This window comes from Hylobates moloch, unplaced genomic scaffold (assembly GCF_009828535.3).
Source record: "Hylobates moloch isolate HMO894 unplaced genomic scaffold, HMol_V3 SCAFFOLD_19, whole genome shotgun sequence".
Classification (NCBI taxonomy): Eukaryota; Metazoa; Chordata; class Mammalia; order Primates; family Hylobatidae; genus Hylobates; species Hylobates moloch.
Genome location: NW_026652294.1, coordinates 63,425,145 through 63,444,180, shown reverse-complemented (window position 1 = coordinate 63,444,180; position 19,036 = coordinate 63,425,145). Strand labels below are relative to the sequence as shown.

Genomic DNA, 19,036 nt, shown 5'->3' with positions numbered 1-19,036 from the left:
AATAAATCACTCTGGGGAAAAAATGTGAATAAAATCTGAACTTGGCCAGATGTGATGGCTCACGCCTGTAATCCCAGCACTTTGGGAGGCTGAGGTGGGCGGATCACCTGAGGTCAGGAGTTCGAGACCAGCCTGACCAACATGGAGAAACCCTGTCTCTACTAAAAATACAAAAATTAGCCGGGTGTGGTGGCACATGCCTGTAATCCCAGCTACTTGGGAGGCTAAGGCAGGAGAATTGCTTGAACCCAGGAGGCAGAGGTTGTGGTAAGCCAAGATCGTGCCATTAAACTCCAGCCTGGGCAATGAGAGTGAACTCTGTCTCAGGAAAACGAAACAAAACAAAACAAAACAAAAGGTTGAACTCATTTATTATCCCCAAAATTGCTACCTGGACGTTTGTCTACATTAAAAATAGGAATGACTTAAAATGTCTACATGATTTCCAAAGCAAAGACCAAAGCAAAGAGTGTCATACCTTCAAATTGAGTAAGACCATTGTATTAGTCCATTCTCACGCTGCTATGAAGAAATATCTGAGACTGGATAATTTATTTAAAAAAGAAGTATAATTGACTCACAATTCTGCATGGCTGAGAAGGCCTCAGGAAACTTAGAATAATGACGGAAGGCAAAGGGAAAGAAAGGCACCTTCTTCTTCACAGGGCGGCAGGAAAGAGAAGTGCTGAGCAAAGGGGGAAAAGCCCCTTATAAAACCATCAAATCTCGTGAAAACTCACTCACTATCATGAGAACAGCATGGGGAAAACTGCCCCCATGATTCAGTTACCTCCCACTGGGTCCCTCCCAGGACACGTGGGGATTATGGGAACTACAGTTCAATAAGAGATTTGGGTAGAGACACAACCAAACCATATCAACCATGTAGCACTTCAAAATAATACAATTCCTTTAAAAATGAAATAATACTCTTTATTGTACTCATTTTTTATTCAAAGTTTTTGGCTATAAGTCTGCTACACTGAGACCAATTTATTTCTTACCCAAATGGTGCCCAACAGACTACCAATAATTAAAACTAATTTACTAGAAAATACTAAGCAGCAATAAAACTGAAGGTGTCACTGGGATATGCCAGCATCCCTCAAACTTGTTGTTTAAATGAGTGTTTCTAAAAACTATGGCATTAATATACAAGGTGTATTGTATGTTAATATTCAACAAGTTTTACATAATGAAGTTTGTTATTAAAGTGCCTTGATTTTCCCTATTAAATATCCAATCTGTAGGCATTCTTTTTAGTTAAATACAGTGAGCCAGCTGCTTTGATTTTTCCATGCAATGTCCTATTACAGTATTACTGTGCTAAACACATGTCATGGGTACATTGTAAGCAGAAGGGAATGGGGCGTAGACTTCCTCTGAAGCTAGATCCACCTATCTCCTCTGGATAATTCAGGCCAAGAACCTGCTCAGCCATCTCAGTCCACTAAACAGTCCTTGCATCATTTCTTTCTGCAGTTATGAAGTTATAAAATGACTAGAATGGACTTCAACAGTCCTCTAAGAGGAGAGTCTGTCAAGATCAGATAGCAACTGCTCAACATAAAAGAGATCTTCCCTGATGATAAATTCTGATGTGTCCTTTTCATTACATTTCAATTTCAACATTTCAAAGTAACTAAATCTAACAGCAAATGTATAAAAGACAAAACTACCAACAATAGGCAGCAGAAACAAGCAATCTAACACTTAAAGACAAAAATATGTAAATAACTAGACTCCGGAAGGAAGGATTTGGAGAAAAATCTTGCATTTCTTTGGAAAGAACTGTATAAAACAATGTCTATTTATTATTTGTAAGTTGTTTGTATATAGCTATCTATAGATACATGTATCTTATGAAGAAATATCTAAAGAGATTAAAAATGTCTTAATTATATATATGCATATCACTTAGCTATCATACACATTCAAAAATAAATTATTCTCTAAATGGGTAACATGTGTCTACAAACCTTTATTTTATATATATAAATATATATAAATTTTTATATATATATAAACCTAGGATTTTTTTTTTTTTTGAGACAAGGTCTCACTCTGTCACCTGGGGTAGAGTGCAGCCACATGATCTTAGCTAACTGTAGCCTCAAACTCCTGGGCTCCAGCAATTATCCCACCTAAGTCTCCCCAGTAGCTAGGACTACAAGTGCACTCCACCATGCACAGCTAATTTTTTTTTTTTTTTTTGTAAAGACAGAGTCTCACTATATTGCCCAGGCTGGCCTCAAACCCCTAGTCCCAAGTGATCCTCCCACTTCGGCTTCCCAAAGTGTTGGGATTACAGGCGTGAGCCACCATGGCCAGCCTCTAAAAACCTTTAAACAGTAATACTGGCCTAGTTGAGAGAGTCAATGTTTAAACGTTAATAACAAAGCAATTGAAAAGGTTCCACTAGATTTCTCAGAATAATTTTATCTTAGAAAATATTGGGCCAGGCATGGTGGCTCACGCCTGTAATCCCAGCACTTTGGGAGGCCGAGGCGGGCAGATCACCTGAAGTTGGGAGTTCGAGACCAGACTGACCAACATGGAGAAACCCCATCTCTACTAAAAATACAAAATTAGCTGGGCGTGGTGGCACATGCCTGTAATCCCAGCTACTTGGGAGGATGAGGCAGGAGAATTGCTTGAATCCAGGAGGCGGAGGTTGCAGTGAGCCTAGATCGTGCAATTGCACTCCAGCCTGGGCAACAAGAACAAAACTCTGCTCAAAAAATATATATATTAATCATGAAATCTACCTTCTCAAAGATGTGAATCACTCTTCTATAACTCTAACAAATGAACTTTATAAATAAGTAAAGAATGTCTGTAAAATCAAATTAAAATCATCATCTCAAAAATAAAATTTCTTAATCCACTACATAAGGAGTTTGGCAGAGGGAGGGCAGAATAATGTTCAAATATGCCAATGACACTGATCATCTGCAGATAAACATGATGAAATGAAAGTTTAAGGGCACTTAAATAGAAAAAGCAAACCTCACAGATATGTATGTGAAGCACAAATCAGGTGATGATAGTAGACAGCAAGTAAAAGCCAGAACTCCGGAAAGCAGCTATTGGGAGGCCTTTAAGAAGTGCAGCACATATGAGCGAATGCTTCCTCAGCATTCAGCACCATTCCCACATGTGCTGTAAGCCATTCCGGGTGTTCCGCAGCCATGTGTGGTGAGGGCCTGCTGTACTGGACAGAGCAAGACTGAGGGGAAACAACACGGTTTACAGGCTCATGAGGACAAAGTAATTTTCTAAGATCCATTCCAGGCCCAAGGAATCACAAAATCTTAGGGTATTAAAACATGACGGGAGTCTTCGTTAACTCATTTTAACTAAATGTATTTGAATTTAAGATCTCTAAATATGAAGAGTATAAATACAAAAAAAAAAACAGAAATACAGGAAGGGAAATGAATGAAGCATTAGATAATTTCAGAAGATTTTCCAGTTGGCCACAAAGACCTTTTTAAAAATTATTTTTAATGTCCAAGCTGGAGGAAAACCCTCCTATTTATGAAGATCAACAGACTAGGCTCACTTTAAAAAGGAGTGGATCACGAGTTCAGGAGATCGAGACCATCCTGGCTAACACGGTGAAACCCTGTCTCTACTAAAAATACAAAAAATTGGCCGGGTGTGGTGGCGGGCGCTGTAGTCCCAGCTACTTGGGAGGCTGAGGCAGGAGAATGGTGTGAACCCAGGAGGAGGAGCTTGCAGTGAGCCGAGATTGCACCACTGCATTCCAGCCTGGGCAACAGAGTGAGACTCTGTCTCAATAAAAAAAAAAAAAAATACAATACAATAAAATAAAAGGAGTGGAAAGTATTAACACTGGGGATTGTTAGTGTCTATCACAACCACCTCTAATAGTAGCTTTGAAAGAGAAAACATTCACTTTTATTTGAAAGGGTGGGGGGGAGCATTTTTTCTTTACACACTCCCTGCTGATTTGAAGCCCTAATAAAAGAATGATAGAGTGACCTCAAAGTTCAACTAGTCTAAGCTTGTAGGACAGGCAGAAATGGCAGTCACATTAGCCCTGCTTAAACTCACCCCTTTGCAGAAGAACTGGTTATTGATTTTAGACTGTTGGGTGTTCCGATAATGAAAAATCTTCCTTGGCACTGACTAATCTGGAATTCAGCTTCCTACAGCTTTTATCCACTTGTCTCATTTCTGCCTTCTGAGGATAAAGACAGGATCAATGGACTTAATTTTCCTATATAACTTGGAAACTTCTTGTATCAAGGAGCATAGAAAACATTAACATATATGTCCAGATAAGAGCTGATGCAGTTCACCTTTCATTCATTGTTAAGGGGAAATCATGCCTTCCTTGTCACCATTCCTACGAAGCACAACGTTACTTAAATTTATACAGCACCAATCAAAACCCTGCCTCTTCATTAAGAAAAAAAAGGCAATTATGCCAGGAACTACACGAATTGCACTGTTAGACACAATGGCAACCCAACCCCATCATAAATGCCCCTCAAAAAACTAGATAAAACTGTCACTTCAGTATTCATTCTTCACAGAACACCCTAATGACTCCAAAATGCAATATTAGCTGATGCCCAAGAAGTTGATGCCACTACAATATCTTGAACATAGCAGGAAACATAAATATTTGTAGCACTTTGATATTACAGTACTAAAAGATCCACTGGATATACTGTCCATAGTATCAGGTAACTACATAAAGAATAGGAAACAAAAATAAAACAAAATATAAATAAAAAAATTTTTATATGGAGATGAATTTCTTTTATATGTGTTTAGTAATGCAGAGTTAAAATAAAAATGGCCACTCTAAGCTTAAAATTGTTTCATTTTATACCCAAAAGAGAATTTTTTACTGACTTGCAGCCTGACTTGCAGCTTCTCACAATAACAATGTAAGAATATATGCTCAGTATACCCACAGTCACAATGTGGGTGTATGCTTTCAAAAATAATGTTACCAAAGCTCTTCTAAGGACTTTATAAACTTTTTTCCAAAGCTATACACAAATAACTTTTAATGTATTTTCTACTACTAATTATAATGACACTTAATTTTATTTTCTATTTTGTCTGTACCTAAAGTTGTATTATTAATAACACACTGATATCTACCGCCATAGTATCTGAAGGGGTGGTAATCTGACTTGAGTTCTAGTAATCACCTTTCATTGGATAGACATCCTCAGTGTTGGTCAAGAATCAGTACCTTGAAGAAAACACGCCACACACTGCTTGGTACAGGTCCATGTGGCAGGGAAAGGCAGGAGCAGGTTCATATAACCTGGGTAGCCTACTGTCAATATCAAACACATGAATATACAGAAAGGTACTTGAATTTCTATATTTCTTTCATTTTACAACACAGACCGCAGTATCAGCCAATACTTTTGTGTTGATACTGTAATCCAGACATAAAAAACCATAATTATTATAATAATTCATACTTTTGTATAGCCTTTTACGGTTTACAAAAAGCTATCATATGTTTTATCTAACTGAGCCCTCACAAGTACCAAATACTACACCGCTATCCACACTGGGGCAACTGAACCCCTGAAAAGCTGAGCTACTTACTCCATGTCATGGAACTATTAACCCACAGAGATGAACTCCTGACTCCCAGTATGCAGCTCCTTCTGTTAAACTGCAGAGGCATCTGTGACAACTTATTCTTCAAAATGGAAACAGAAATAAGGCCCAGACTCATCGACTCATAGTCTTTTCTCACTCTGGATGCCACAACACATACATGTGGGGAGTTGGGGGGAATGATGATGATTGAAAAATAAAACACTCCAAGTGGGAATGGTCTGCATTCAACATTTTAAAATCCTTTGTTGAAAATAAATACCTAATACATAGACTCACAGTTCTAGAACTGAAAAAGACCTTGAAAGTCATCTGTTCTTTAATCTAGATTTCACAGAAGAAAATATGGTGACACACAGGGCACAGTGGACTCCCTAAAGCTCCCCTCAGTAATTGCTAATGGGTAGCAGAACCAGGACCATATGGGGTGTCAAGCTCTCTTCTGCTCTATGCCCTGATTCTGTTTCCCAACTAAAGGACTAGGCAAGGTCCAGATGATTTATAAGGAGACATCACAGTGCTAGAGAGATTAGAAAACTAGGTCTTACCAACAACTTAAGTGTAAAAATTATTGATATTTTACATATCATTTAAAGCAGCAGGAAATTTACTTCCTAGAAGAAAAATAATCCATGTATGTATTTTAGGCTCTCATTGCTAAGGTTAAGAAAAATTCCTAAAACATGACACTTCCTTCCCTTTAGACACACAGGGGTTTTTGAATTTTGTTATTATAATAGACTTAAGTACATTCAAAATCAGTCTCTCCAAAATGTCACCACCTTTAATCAAATGAAGAGTAAAAAACCAATAACTGAATACTGTATCATCCTTTATAGAGACAGGTCTCTTCAACCCATGAAGTACATTATATCCCATCCGTGTTCATGTTCTCAGACTTTTTCAGAAGTCTTCTGAAGGTCACTGTTAAGCTATTTTAAATGAAATGGTATTTATTTATCTTCTGAAATTTAAATACTAGGCAACAAAATATCTCTGAAGTTTAACTACCCAACAAATCCAAAATTGGCTCAACTTGTAAGCTATTTGCTAAACAATATTAATTTCCACATTAAAAAAATAAATAATCTAATTAGACTATTGCATCTGCAAGTCTTTCAAAAGACTTCTTCACCCCCTAATTCAAATAATATGAAATTCTTTTGGGGGAGGCAAAATATAAGAATTTTCTAGATAATATAGAATGCCATTCCATAGGAAAAAAAATTATGTAGACCAACAGTAAATCTCTCAGATGATAGAAAATATTGACAAAAAAAACTGGTTTTTTGTCTCTTATTCACAAGATCACTTTTCCACTTTAATATAAGGTTGAATCTATAGCAGATGCCAATGCTAATTGAGGGAAAATTCCATCCTTCAAGTTCTGATCAATCTGAGGAAGGTTTTCTCCAGAGGTGAAGAGCCGCCTGAATTCTGAAGTGTAGTCTGGACTCCAAGGAGTAATCTTTGTAGTTGTTCCTGAAGACAGTAACAATAAAATTGTACAGTCAAAATTTCCTTATATACCAGGTACCACCACCCTCCCATTCCTCTCTCTCATCTATTTATTTACTTTCAAACTCTAATATACATAACAGTAGATCTTAGTAAAATGCAGATTCTGGTTCTGTTGGGGGGTTTTGGGGGGAACTGCAATAATCTGCGTTTCTAGAAGCTTCCTGGTGGTCATCTAAAGGTCATACTTTGAGTAGCAAGGTTCTGTTTAATTACCAAATCATTCACAAGCACAGCAAGAAGTTGTGAGAAGGGCTGTACAAATTTTGTGAACTAGTCCTAAATAATTAGACTTCCTTTTTTAAATTGGAAAATTTTAAGATAGGTACATATAAACATGGTTAGCATGATCACATGATCGATCACTCAAGAAACTCAAATGAAACAACTGCAACAAGGGCAGCAGAATTACTTAATGACATCAAAATTACTTATTCCAATTCTCACATGTAAATATCAATGGTTTGGCCAATAATTACATAATAATTAGGCCAACATCTTTAAAGGCGGCCATAGAAATCCAGAGATTATTTAAAACCTGCCTAAGAGCATTTATGTTGACCTCCCTTTACCAGAATTGTTAAGAATCAGAAAAATGGAATACTTCACATACTGTCTTGGCCCATGGGTGAGCTATAACTGCTTTCTTTACAGTGGCACTTATTTCTATAGCCCTTCATTTTGAACAGGTATAAGGGCTACTCACTGGTAATCTTGATGAGGGTTAATAAAATGTATTATTCATAAACTAAAATCAGTATCTTACTAGAGTTTACCAACGGATAGAATTGAGTATTTTCCTAAATGCCACCAATGTGGGCAACTTTGCAAAGCTCCTAATACATAAAGGGAAAGTGCAGATAATAGTCTTGGAATTACTGGGAAGTATCTTTATGTTTGAATCGTCAGTATTGCCTTGAGTTAGTGGAGGCTTTTCATTGCTTTTTAGCAGTGAGTTACTAGTCTTTTATTTTCATCATTATAAAGTTTCCTTATTATACATTGTATATTCAAATAATGAATATCTGGAACAGCAGTATTTATAATCCATAATATTCCAATAGCTGGATTTGAAGATATCTATATCTAACACATGAAATATTGGTCATACTCCCAACAAATTAACTTTAAAAGCAATTTGCTCTCATATCGCCTATATATAAATATTTTAAGGAAGCCCTTCTCGGCTCTACCATGCCCGTAAAGTTTTGTCCCATTACGATGTTCTATTCACAGCAAACATCCTAAAAGAATTGCCTAAAGTAGCTGACTCCACTTTGTTTGTCACCTCATTTGTCAAGGTCACCAATGATACTCATGCTGCCAAATTCAGCAGCCACTTTTCTGGTCTTACCTTGTTTGACCTCTTAGTTGCTGCCCTCATAACTGACCATGCTCTTCTTTTTGAAACACTATTTGGTTGGCTTTCCTAGATGTCTTCCTAACTCTCTTAATCTTCTTAATCTTATCATTTAATGTCTAAGAAGATGGCATATCCCAGACATTGTGCTAGACCTCTTTCTCTAGCTATATAACATTCACAAAATGACTTCATCACATGCCACTGCTTTAAATATCACTATCCCTGTGCTGTTGACTGCAATCTCTACATTCAGCCCTGACCTTACCACTGAACTTCATGCTAAGTATGAACACCAACTTGCCATCTACCTAATATGAGTACCTAATAGCCATGTTAAAGAATCATGGTCTGAACAGAAGTATGTTTCGTTCTCTCCCCAAATATACTCTTCTAAGTATTCCCCAGCATAGCAAAAAGCATCATCATTGACCCAGTGACTCAACCTCCTCAACGCAGACGTTCACTAACTGTGACTTCTGTCAGGAATGCTCCCTACCTAGTTGGTTGATTCCTGATGACTGATCTCAAGATTGGCTTTAATTATGCAAATCTCAGCTACAATATCATTTCCTCAAGGACATATTTCAGAATCAATCTATCCTGAAGTAACACCCAGGCACCATGTATCATATTATAAATCTCAGCAAACATATACCACTGATATTTTTCTTGTCTATTTAATATCTCCCTCTGGCTAACAGAGCAGAAACATTGCCTGCTTAGTTTATAGTTGTCTCTCTAAAGCCTTTACTAGTGTCTGACACATAATAGGTGCTCAGTGAATAATTGCTGAATTTGAATAAATGGACAAATCACTCTTTATTACTTAGAGCTAGTCTAGCATTCTTTCTCTACTGCAGGAAGTGTTCAAGGCAAACAGGCCACAGAGTTTTTGCCTTACCTAAGTGATCCATGACCACAGGTCTAAAAGCTATTGTCTACCAGAATGATAAAAATACTTTGAAACTACCACAATAAACAGAAAAAACAGAGAGTCTGGGTAAGATCTGCAAGCTTCACAAGATCAATGGCTCTTCAAGGAAATAATAGGTATGGTTGAATACACTGAAGGTTGGCAAACTAGGACCCAAATCTAAACATACCCATCTATTTACATATTACCTTCTATGTAATGGTACATATGGAGTATGATACAATGGAGTAGTTGCAATGGAGACTTTATGCTATAAAGCTAAAAATATTTACTATCTAGCCATTTACACAAAAAGCTGGCCAACCCCTGATATAGAATAAAATAAGTTAGAAATCTTTCAAATAGATGCCCATAATCATATCTGTGAATAGTCACAGGGTGAGGCAGTAAGACGGTTGGAAACAGCACAATTACAGCAAAAGCCATAAGCATAAATCAACCAGAAGTTAGCAAAAGTAGCATTATTACTAATTTGACATTGTTAATTTTTAAGTATATAATGTTACTGCTGTTGTTAGAGCAGTATTGACATTTCTGACTCCATAACAATCAAGGAAAAGCTGACTTCAACACTTACCTTGCAGTTTCTAGGAACTTTATGGCCTTGTCAATTTCCCCCTGGCTTTTATACAAAGATGCCAATTCAAACAGAGTGAACGGCACTAGGTAGTGGTCATACTTCAGTAGCTTTTCACTGAAAAAGCAGAGGAAAAGCAAGTAAATCTTAACAGAACAAGAAACACATTTTTCTAAATATATATTATTCCCATTCTTCAGAAAACATGTGTAGCACTAAGTCTATTATCACAGAAAGGCGGCCATTGTATAGTTATGGAACTCATTAAACTATGGCAATAAATAATGTTCTTTTCATATACTAATCTTTTATTCCTTAATGTAAACCCAGCACTGATGGTTGATCGCTGTCTCTTAGGTAAATCAGCGCATACAGATCTTTAAAGATTAACCCTAGAAATGGCAAGATCATCTTTCTGAACACAAATGTGTTCAGAAAATGACTCCCTTTAGAAATAAGAAAGTTGTATTATTTTTAAACTAAGGTTCAACTGCTTTTGTATTTTAAAGTCTTCTAATGCTTTAAAAGGCCAATAAAGAAATGGTCAACACATCTGTTTTCAGCACTATTATGAGAACTCTCTGGTTATAAAACATGTAAAAGCACTGAAAAAAAATATAACTAACACCATTTCAAATGCATAGCTTAGCTCACCAGAACATAAGAAGAAACCCTCAAGTGCCAAAAACAGCTAGAATTGAAAAAGTGAGACTCTGCTATGTGGGATGATGCTGAATGAGCCCTGTGGTCTGCCTCCACCTGAGTCAAGGGCTTTGTATCCTAATATCCATGCAGGAGATGAGGCCTTGGGCCCACAGAAAGCAGGGAGCTGAAACTGAGACCTCTATTTAAAGCTGGGATCCTTACAGGACTACTCCTTAAGAGAAAGACAGATTAGAACAAACCCACTCACTGGCAAAGGAGGAAGACTCCTTGGCCAGCACTTTCAATGAGAAGAAAAAAGAATTCCTTAGGAAATTAATAACCAATAGGCCTGCCCACATTGAATGTGCAATTCAAATTTACATTGTCTAAATGATCCAAGAAGTAAGCAATGAAATTAACATGAAAGAGGCCCTGGGCAGAAAAAACCTTCAGGGTACCTGACAGAAATAAAATGCAAAATCACTGTAGAGCAACTCTTCTTCAATATAGCCTCACAGGAATCTCAAGATAAAACTCCAATGAAGGTGAGTTCACAATCCACAATTATAAAGCACATGAGCAAACAATTCATTATGAGATTCACATACAAAAAAACAGCACAACAGGTCATCCTTTTAATCCTTATAGAAACGCTAATAAAATAGAATTCAATACATATTTCTTTAACATGTTTACTAATTACATAATATTACTAAAGACGGTACATTTGGGAAGTAGGTATTTTCTCTTTATTCTTATAGGGGCACCAGTCCTCCATCAATACTGTCAGGAAGAAGGGGATCAGGTGGCCATGGATGGAAGGGCACATGACACAGTGCACAAGATGTCCACCAGCAGTCTATGGCTGTGATTGTTTTGGCTTGCAGAATATTTTCAAAAAATTTGAGCCAATATTTTAAAATCAGGTGATTTTACATAAAATCCAGATTCCAGGCTTTTCATGAAAAATGGTAGGGATTATTGCTATTGGGCCCACACTGTGCAGAGCAATAATCAAATAGAGCTGAGGAGTGTGGCTACACCCTTCAGAGAAAACACCCTGACCTACAGAGCCTACCAATCCTATTCCTGCCACCACTCAGCCGGCCTGATTAAGTAAGGTTACGTATCTGGCCCCTGTAAATACTGCATTTGTGATACAGAGAAAAGGGCCAGGCATCAGAACCCTGATTCACCTCTATGGTTAGTAATGGAGCAGGACATCATCATCAATGCTACTGAGGGGGAATAAAACCAGAACAAAACTCAGTTATATACAGAAGAACTGCCCTTTGCCAAAAGAGAAACAGAGTGCTCATCACATGCCTCTCTTTCCTGCCAAATTATTATCATGGTGATGGCAAGTCTGTTTACTCAGCTCTGAATCCCTAGAATCCAGCACAGTCTCTGGCACATAGTGGGTGCTCAAATATCCGTGGAATAAATGAATGGACAAACAAATGCATGAATTAAATTAGTATCAGAAGCCAGGCATAGTAGTGCACACTTGTAGTCCCAGCTACTCAAGAGGCTAAGCTGGGAGTATCTCTTAAGCCCAGGAGTTCCAGGCTGCAGTGAGCCATGATTGTACTACTTGCACTCCAGTCTGGGCAACAAGGAAAGTCCCCGATCTCTTAAAAAAAAGAAAAGAAAAACTAAAGAAATATGTAAAAAATAAAAAAATTAATGAGTAGCAGAGGTTCAGTATGATGCTGCCAGAGTTTGGCTAGACACCTGTTAGTTGAGCTATAAATACAGTTTTTGTAAGTCATCTTTAAACACCACGTAGAAATACATAAAGTCATGTTCCACCTAGACCATAATTTTGTTCATGAGGAACAACAACAACAACACACTACTGGATTTTCTTTCTGGTAACACCAAGTAAGAGTATAGCAGTAAGAGATAAAAGCATTTTGCATCACTTTCTCACAAAAACTCCCCAGAAACCACAATTTGCACTTGGGTTGGTTTTATTTTTTTTATTTTTATTTTTATTTTTTGAGACAGAGTCTCGCTCTGTCACCCAGGCTGGAGTGCAGTGGCGCAATCTCGGCTCACTGCAAGCTCCACCTCCCGGGTTCACACCATTCTCCTGCCTCAGCCTCTCCGAGTAGCTGGGACTACAGGCGCCCGCCACCACGCCCAGCTAATTTTTTTTTTTGTATTTTTAGTAGAGACGGAGTTTCACCGTGGTCTCGATCTCCTGACCTCGTGATCCGCCCGCCTCGGCCTCCCAAAGTCCTGGGATTACAAGCGTGAGCCACTGCGCCCGGGTTGGTTTTATTGTTTGGTCTTACCTTTCCACAACATGATTATAACATAGTTCAGCTTGCAAGGGCCGCTGTAAGTTCTTGAGGCAACATCCTTTAAGTAACTTCACTAAGCACTCATCATCCACAGAGAAGCTGTTAAAATCTTAAAACAAAAAACATACAAAGAAAAATACTTTTTAGATCTTTTTTTTTTTTTTTTTTGAGATGGAGTCTCTCTCTGTCGCCCAGGCTGGAGTGCAGTGGCGCGATCTCGACTCACTGCAAGCTCCGCCTCCCGGGTTCACGCCATTCTCCTGCCTCAGCCTCCTGAGTAGCTGGGACTACAGGCGCCCGCCACCACGCCCGGCTAATTTTTTGTATTTTTAGTAGAGATGGGGTTTCACCGTGTTAGCCAGGATGGTCTCGATCTCCTGACCCCGTGATCCGCCCACCTCGGCCTCCCAAAGTGCTGGGATTACAGGCGTGAGCCACTGCGCCCAGGCTTAAAATCTTAATTAAGAGAAAGAACAAAGTTTCAGAGGGATCATTTACAAATAAGGAAAATTTTTTTAGCATTTGTTATGCCTCACTAAATAAAATACAATGAAATTATTTTAAATGAAAAGAGCTGGGCACAGTGGCTCACATCTGTAATCCCAATGCTTTGGGAGATCAAGGTGGGAGGCTCACTTGAGCCCAGGAGTTCAGGACCAGCCTGGGCAATACAATGAGACCCCGTCTCTACAAAAAAATTTTTTTTTAATTACTGGGCATGATGGCTCGTGCCTGTAGTCCTAGTTACTCAGAGATAGAGGCAGGAAGATCATTTGAGCCCAGCAGTTGGAGGCTGCAGTGAGCTATGATGGCACCACCGCACTGCAGCCTGGGTGAAAGAGCAAGACCCCATCTGATATACACATACATTCCTACAATGCTGAATTTACTATATAAGAACATCATTTTATTAAAGAGTTCACTCTATTCACTTTAAAATATTCTTCAGGTGGTCACACTCTGAGCTTTGTGACCTTAGATACAACAACCGGAAATCTGAGCTCTAAATAAAGAGCTTTATTAATTCCATAAAAGGTAAAGCCACGAGGAACAAGAAGGCTGCCTCCTCCTGTTGTTTGGCTTCTGTGTTGGCTTCAATACAGGAGAGGATAACACTTCCATATGGAGAAGCAGATGGCCTTATCCCCATTAAAAATTCAGGAAGTAGAATACCCTCTCCAGATCATTATGTTTACAACTCATCAATTCTCCCAGGTTGTGTTCTTTTTGGGGGAAACTATGCCATAAGATTAAACAAAACGGTTCTGAAGTACATGAAAGGCACCTAAAATCTCCACAAACTTCCAACTGCTTGAGGAAAATGTCAAGGATTTTTTCACCACTTTTTCCCTTTTGAAAATGCTCTCTGCCTTCTACAGCCCAAGGCAAATGTGTGTTAAACAGAAGGAACCATATTACGTGTGACATCTATCTGACAAAGGTAGCCATTCCACATTTACACTTTTGAAATTTTTTTGCAAGTTACAGGCAAGTACAACATTATTCCAAGACAGAATGACAATTTACACATTTCAGTCTGTGACAGTAGAGAGGACAGTAGTAAAGGGAACACACGAGGCCCTGGGAGTCCCTCCTATTGAAATCCTCCTGCTTTCAGCACAAACCTCAGAAATCATCATTAACACGTGCTGGCAGTTTAGATGGTAAACCACTTCTCTATGGAAATTAACGATGCTACTTAACCAACCAGAAAGGGGTTACTTCCAGGTGCTGAAAACTGAATATTCACCTCTTTCAAGCTCTGATAGGTCATTCACCCAGAAAACCACAGGTATCAATAACACATTACCTTTTCCATTATTTATTTAGAATCATTTTTCTACCAAAATAAAATTCTATCCATTGCTTTTAATCATGGATGTTAAAAGAGACATTCAAGAAGTAATATCTTTTAGGACCTAGAACCAAAACCAAAGGGTCCATATTGGATGCTAGCTTGTAGTATCATTTTTGTGCATTCTACTGAGTTTCCTGCAGCATTGTATCAACAGCCTGTGTTATGACAACATTCTGGTGCTCTATGAATGATGACTTTGTTGAGGAACAGACATAACATCATGGGAAGTTAAAATACCAGTAAAGCCACATGTAACTTCTATGACGAACTTGAGTTAGGCATATGGCAAGTGGGTTCAAAAATACTATATTCCTCCAAAAACCTTAGATGGCAAAATCATTATTTCCTCCGACTATAGACCATTATCTAGCAGATGATTATTTTCCCTTGAAGTATAAATGCTTTGTCATGATTTTAAACCTTATGAATGTGTTCATAGATGAACATTTCAACACACAACACACATGTAATATGTTTCCATTTAACATTCAAAGAAAATTACGTGATAAAGCTACTAGAGTACAATTTTATGACAAAAGATCTGCTGAACTTTTACGGTGGATAGGCTGAGAAATAGGGAAGTTTGAAGCCCAAACTACAAAAAGTATCTATGCTGAAATTTTTAGAAGCTAGCTGAAATGCCCCCAAGAGAAAAATCTGAAAATAGATTTACAAAGTAAAAAGTCATAAAGTCAGTATCACTTTCCCTTTTACATAACTCTCATAATGTTTGCTATATAATTTCATTAAGCAAATTAGTCAAAGTGGAACTTCTGGTTACATGTTGAATTTAGTTAGATTTCAAATGAAACACTATTGGAATTAATACCAAATGCTGACTCCAGGGATGTCACCAAATTCTGTTCTGGCTTCAAAGTTCTATCTTTTGTATCAATGGCCAGCATTTAATAACTATGACCAGAGTATTGCAGAGTAGAAGATCAGTTGTATCCTCTACCATCTTTTACTTTAGACAAACTTGCAAAGCTAGGAGAAGCCAATACACATCCAGTTTCCAATAATGGGGGTGGGGGATGGGGTGGAAGATGATGTAACCTCAGGTTTACAACTTCTCCCCATTTTCCAACTTCTCTTCATTTTCCAACTTCTCTCCATTTTCCAATTATGGCCTTTTTCTTCCCTGCTCCGAAGGATAAGAGCTTAATTACTAAACTGTCCTAACAGTTCAAGGTAGGAAGGAGAGCAGGAGATAATCTTCTTGCATAAAACAAATCCTAGAAGAGGTCATCATAAGTTTCACATGAAATATCTGGCAAAGGTGATCTTCCGAAAATAAAAATTATTTCACCCAGAGAGAGGACACACAAAGCCAAAACTGTGGGTAAGTATGGCATGTCTGTCTGTCTGTCTCAGCTCCCCTCTGCCCTGCTTAAATATCTCTAAAGCCTATCATCTCAGCATGTCATTAAGAGAAAAAGGAATGGGCGGAGGAGAGTGACTTGGTTTTCTAAATTTCCACTGCATTTTACTAGCATAGTCTGATAAAATATATTTCCCCTCGAATTTTGCCCCCAACAAACGGGGGGCTGGGGGTGGTGAAGAGCTTGCTCAAATAGACAGTAGGCTGGGCTCCTGGAGTGCCCATCTTTTTCCAGTTAAGAAAAATGAGTTAACTGTTAAAATTTTTCCCCACCATTCCTGAATTTCTATGCCCTTTACTATGTTTATCATCACAGAAGTTTTCATTTTACTTACATGGTTAGAATATTACAGAAGACCATTTCTCTTGGGGTAATACCTAAGTGACTTGGCATTGAAAAGAAATACAACAAAGGCTATCACTTACGGCATGGTTTACGCCTCTTAAAAATACAGAATCAAAAAATGTCAGGGCAAGGAAACAATTTTGGATATCATCTGGTCCAACGCTGCTCCCAGTTCACAAGAAAACAGAGGTGTTACCCAGAGTCTGATGGCTGAAGAGCTGGGACTATAAGCCCAGACTGCCTGATTCTGATTCTCCTTTTACCACATCAGCTGCTTCCAGTAAACTGAAATGTGGCCTCTAGCACAAACAAATGTAATGGGTAGAATAAATTGTGATAACATTTCACCTTGAAAACTATTCCCTGTGTCTGCAGAAACACGCTAATGGTTAGACAGCAATAAGGAGGCATAGAAAGAGTTGCAGCAAACTCAACCCAGAGGGAAATGTACGTTTCCTTGTGCTGCTCTAAAATTCCAGTGGTGGGCTTCCTCCCTTCATCTTTTTTGTCACAGTTTTAAGATATAGTTCACATAGCATACAATTCACCCACTGAGAGTATACCATTCAATGGTTTTTAGCATATTCACAGAGTTGTACAGCCATCACCACAGTCAACTGTAGAACACTGTCATCACCTCCCTTCCCAAAAAGCTATCATAACTCCTAACTTCCATACTCCATCCCTAGGCAACCACTCATCTGCTGTCTGTCCTTATAGATTTCCCTATTCTGAGTATCGTGTAAAGGGAATCATATAATATGTGGTCTTTTATGGCTGGCCTGGCCTTTTTCCCTTAGCAAGCTGTTTCCAAGGTTCATGCAGTTGCAGTGTGTATCATTCCTCCCTGCATCTTGACTGCAATCACCCAGACCCCTGCAGCTCAAGCTCTTTGTCCTTGTGATGTACACAAGTTAATGTAGGCAGATGTGCACAGGGAAAAGACAGGAGAGCGGTCATGGAGCAGAGACCAAGGCTCCTCGGTGCTTAGTGTGTATACTTACTTTGACTTTGTAAAGCTGCCTCAGCTTTTTCAACAGTTACCAACAGATTTTCAGAAATGTCTTTTCTTTTGCTCACTATCGAAAAACCATTCCAGACATACATCATTTCCTAATGAGGAAAAATGAAAACCATTTGCAGTTATATGAGGTTATTCAATGTCCTTTATGATCCCCAAACAATGTTCATGTGTTTTGCCTTGGTTTCTAGGAACCTCAAGATAATATTTACAGATCATTTTCCTTTGTTTTTGCCTTTTATACTGTGAAGCAATTCAGTATATATATTTTTACCAAAAATTTAAACTCACTCATATAACAAATATTTATTAAATATTTACAAGCATTTAATTCTTTTGGAAGGTAATAGAGTACAGATACAGAAATAAATATTTTAAACCGATACTATGAATAATTCTGTTTAATGTAAACTTTTGTTGTTACTTTTAAGTAAAGAAAAATATTTTTAAATGTCTGCCAGTTGTTTACATAAAATGTTTCCAAGAAAATCACTGGATATAAACACTGGAATATTTTACTGGGCTTAGGATCTTTTATACCATTAGAAACATGTGACGGTCCAGTAATGCAATCCAATATGCAGAAAACGTATTCATTTAAAAGCCATATGGCTGAATGACAGCTCCTAAAATGTAAACTAATGACTTCTCATTACAGATTATATTTAATGGGCTACCAGATGAGAATTTTTTTGGATCAAAAGCAAATGTGCTTTTGCTTGAAAATATTTTTCTAATGTTCCTGATAGTGCAGTTCATATTTTGAAGGGTATGAAGTAAGCAGGGTAATTAGTATCTTCTTGGAAATAAATTTTAAGATATGATAAAAAATATAGCTTGAAAAGCCTCTTAGCAGGAAGTAGTGGAAATGAGGATGACACACTCAAGTAGAATGGCAGCAAAGGTATCTTTACCTTATGGCACCGAAAACTAAGATCATGACACTCTACCTTCAATTTTACATGTAACAATTTATTGCTTGCTGCTAATAGAGTGAGAGTTCAATTCAATAACAGAATATTTTTTAAATTGATGATGATCTTTTAAAAATTCCTTTTATTGATAAAATCTTTTTATCAGAAGGAAGCAAGCTCATATCTGAGACTTTATGAAAAACAGGCTTTTGGTAAAATTCCTAGGTACAAAAAAAAAAAAAAAATCCCAGTACTAACATTTCAAGCCAATTTCCTACACATTCTACATCCACAGACCTGGAGAAAGAAGTGCAGGGAGTTAACCTTCCCTGTGGTTCTTAACAGTCTAAGCAGGATACAGTTACGTACACACTGGTATCTAAGTACTAAGGCAAAAAAGATGATAGTCTAGAAAATTTTCAGTAGAGTTCTGTGAGACAGAAAAACGTTCCCAGTGCAAATCACTTAATAAAAATGAATCAGGCATGGAGCTAAGGCTCTAATTGGTTAAGCAACAGAAGGCTCTCACGTGAGCTGGGAGAGGGAGA

At 37.9% G+C, this 19,036-nt stretch overlaps 1 protein-coding gene across 5 annotated transcripts in view; it reads right to left on the bottom strand.

Annotated features, from left to right (window-relative positions):
• Window positions 1-2,042: 2,042 nt before the first annotated feature.
• Window positions 2,043-19,036, bottom strand: part of TTC39B (tetratricopeptide repeat domain 39B) — a 141,609-nt gene continuing 124,615 nt past the window's right edge. For all 5 annotated transcript variants that reach the window (XM_032138262.2, XM_058431720.1, XM_032138263.2 and 2 more), the window contains 4 exons: window positions 17,558-17,666; window positions 12,960-13,077; window positions 10,015-10,131; window positions 2,043-7,104 (listed from right to left, as the gene is read on the bottom strand). In XM_032138262.2, the coding sequence (XP_031994153.1) occupies window positions 7,014-7,104; window positions 10,015-10,131; window positions 12,960-13,077; window positions 17,558-17,666 (435 nt within the window). In that variant the 3' untranslated portion in view covers window positions 2,043-7,013. The remainder of the gene's footprint in view (window positions 7,105-10,014; window positions 10,132-12,959; window positions 13,078-17,557; window positions 17,667-19,036) is intronic.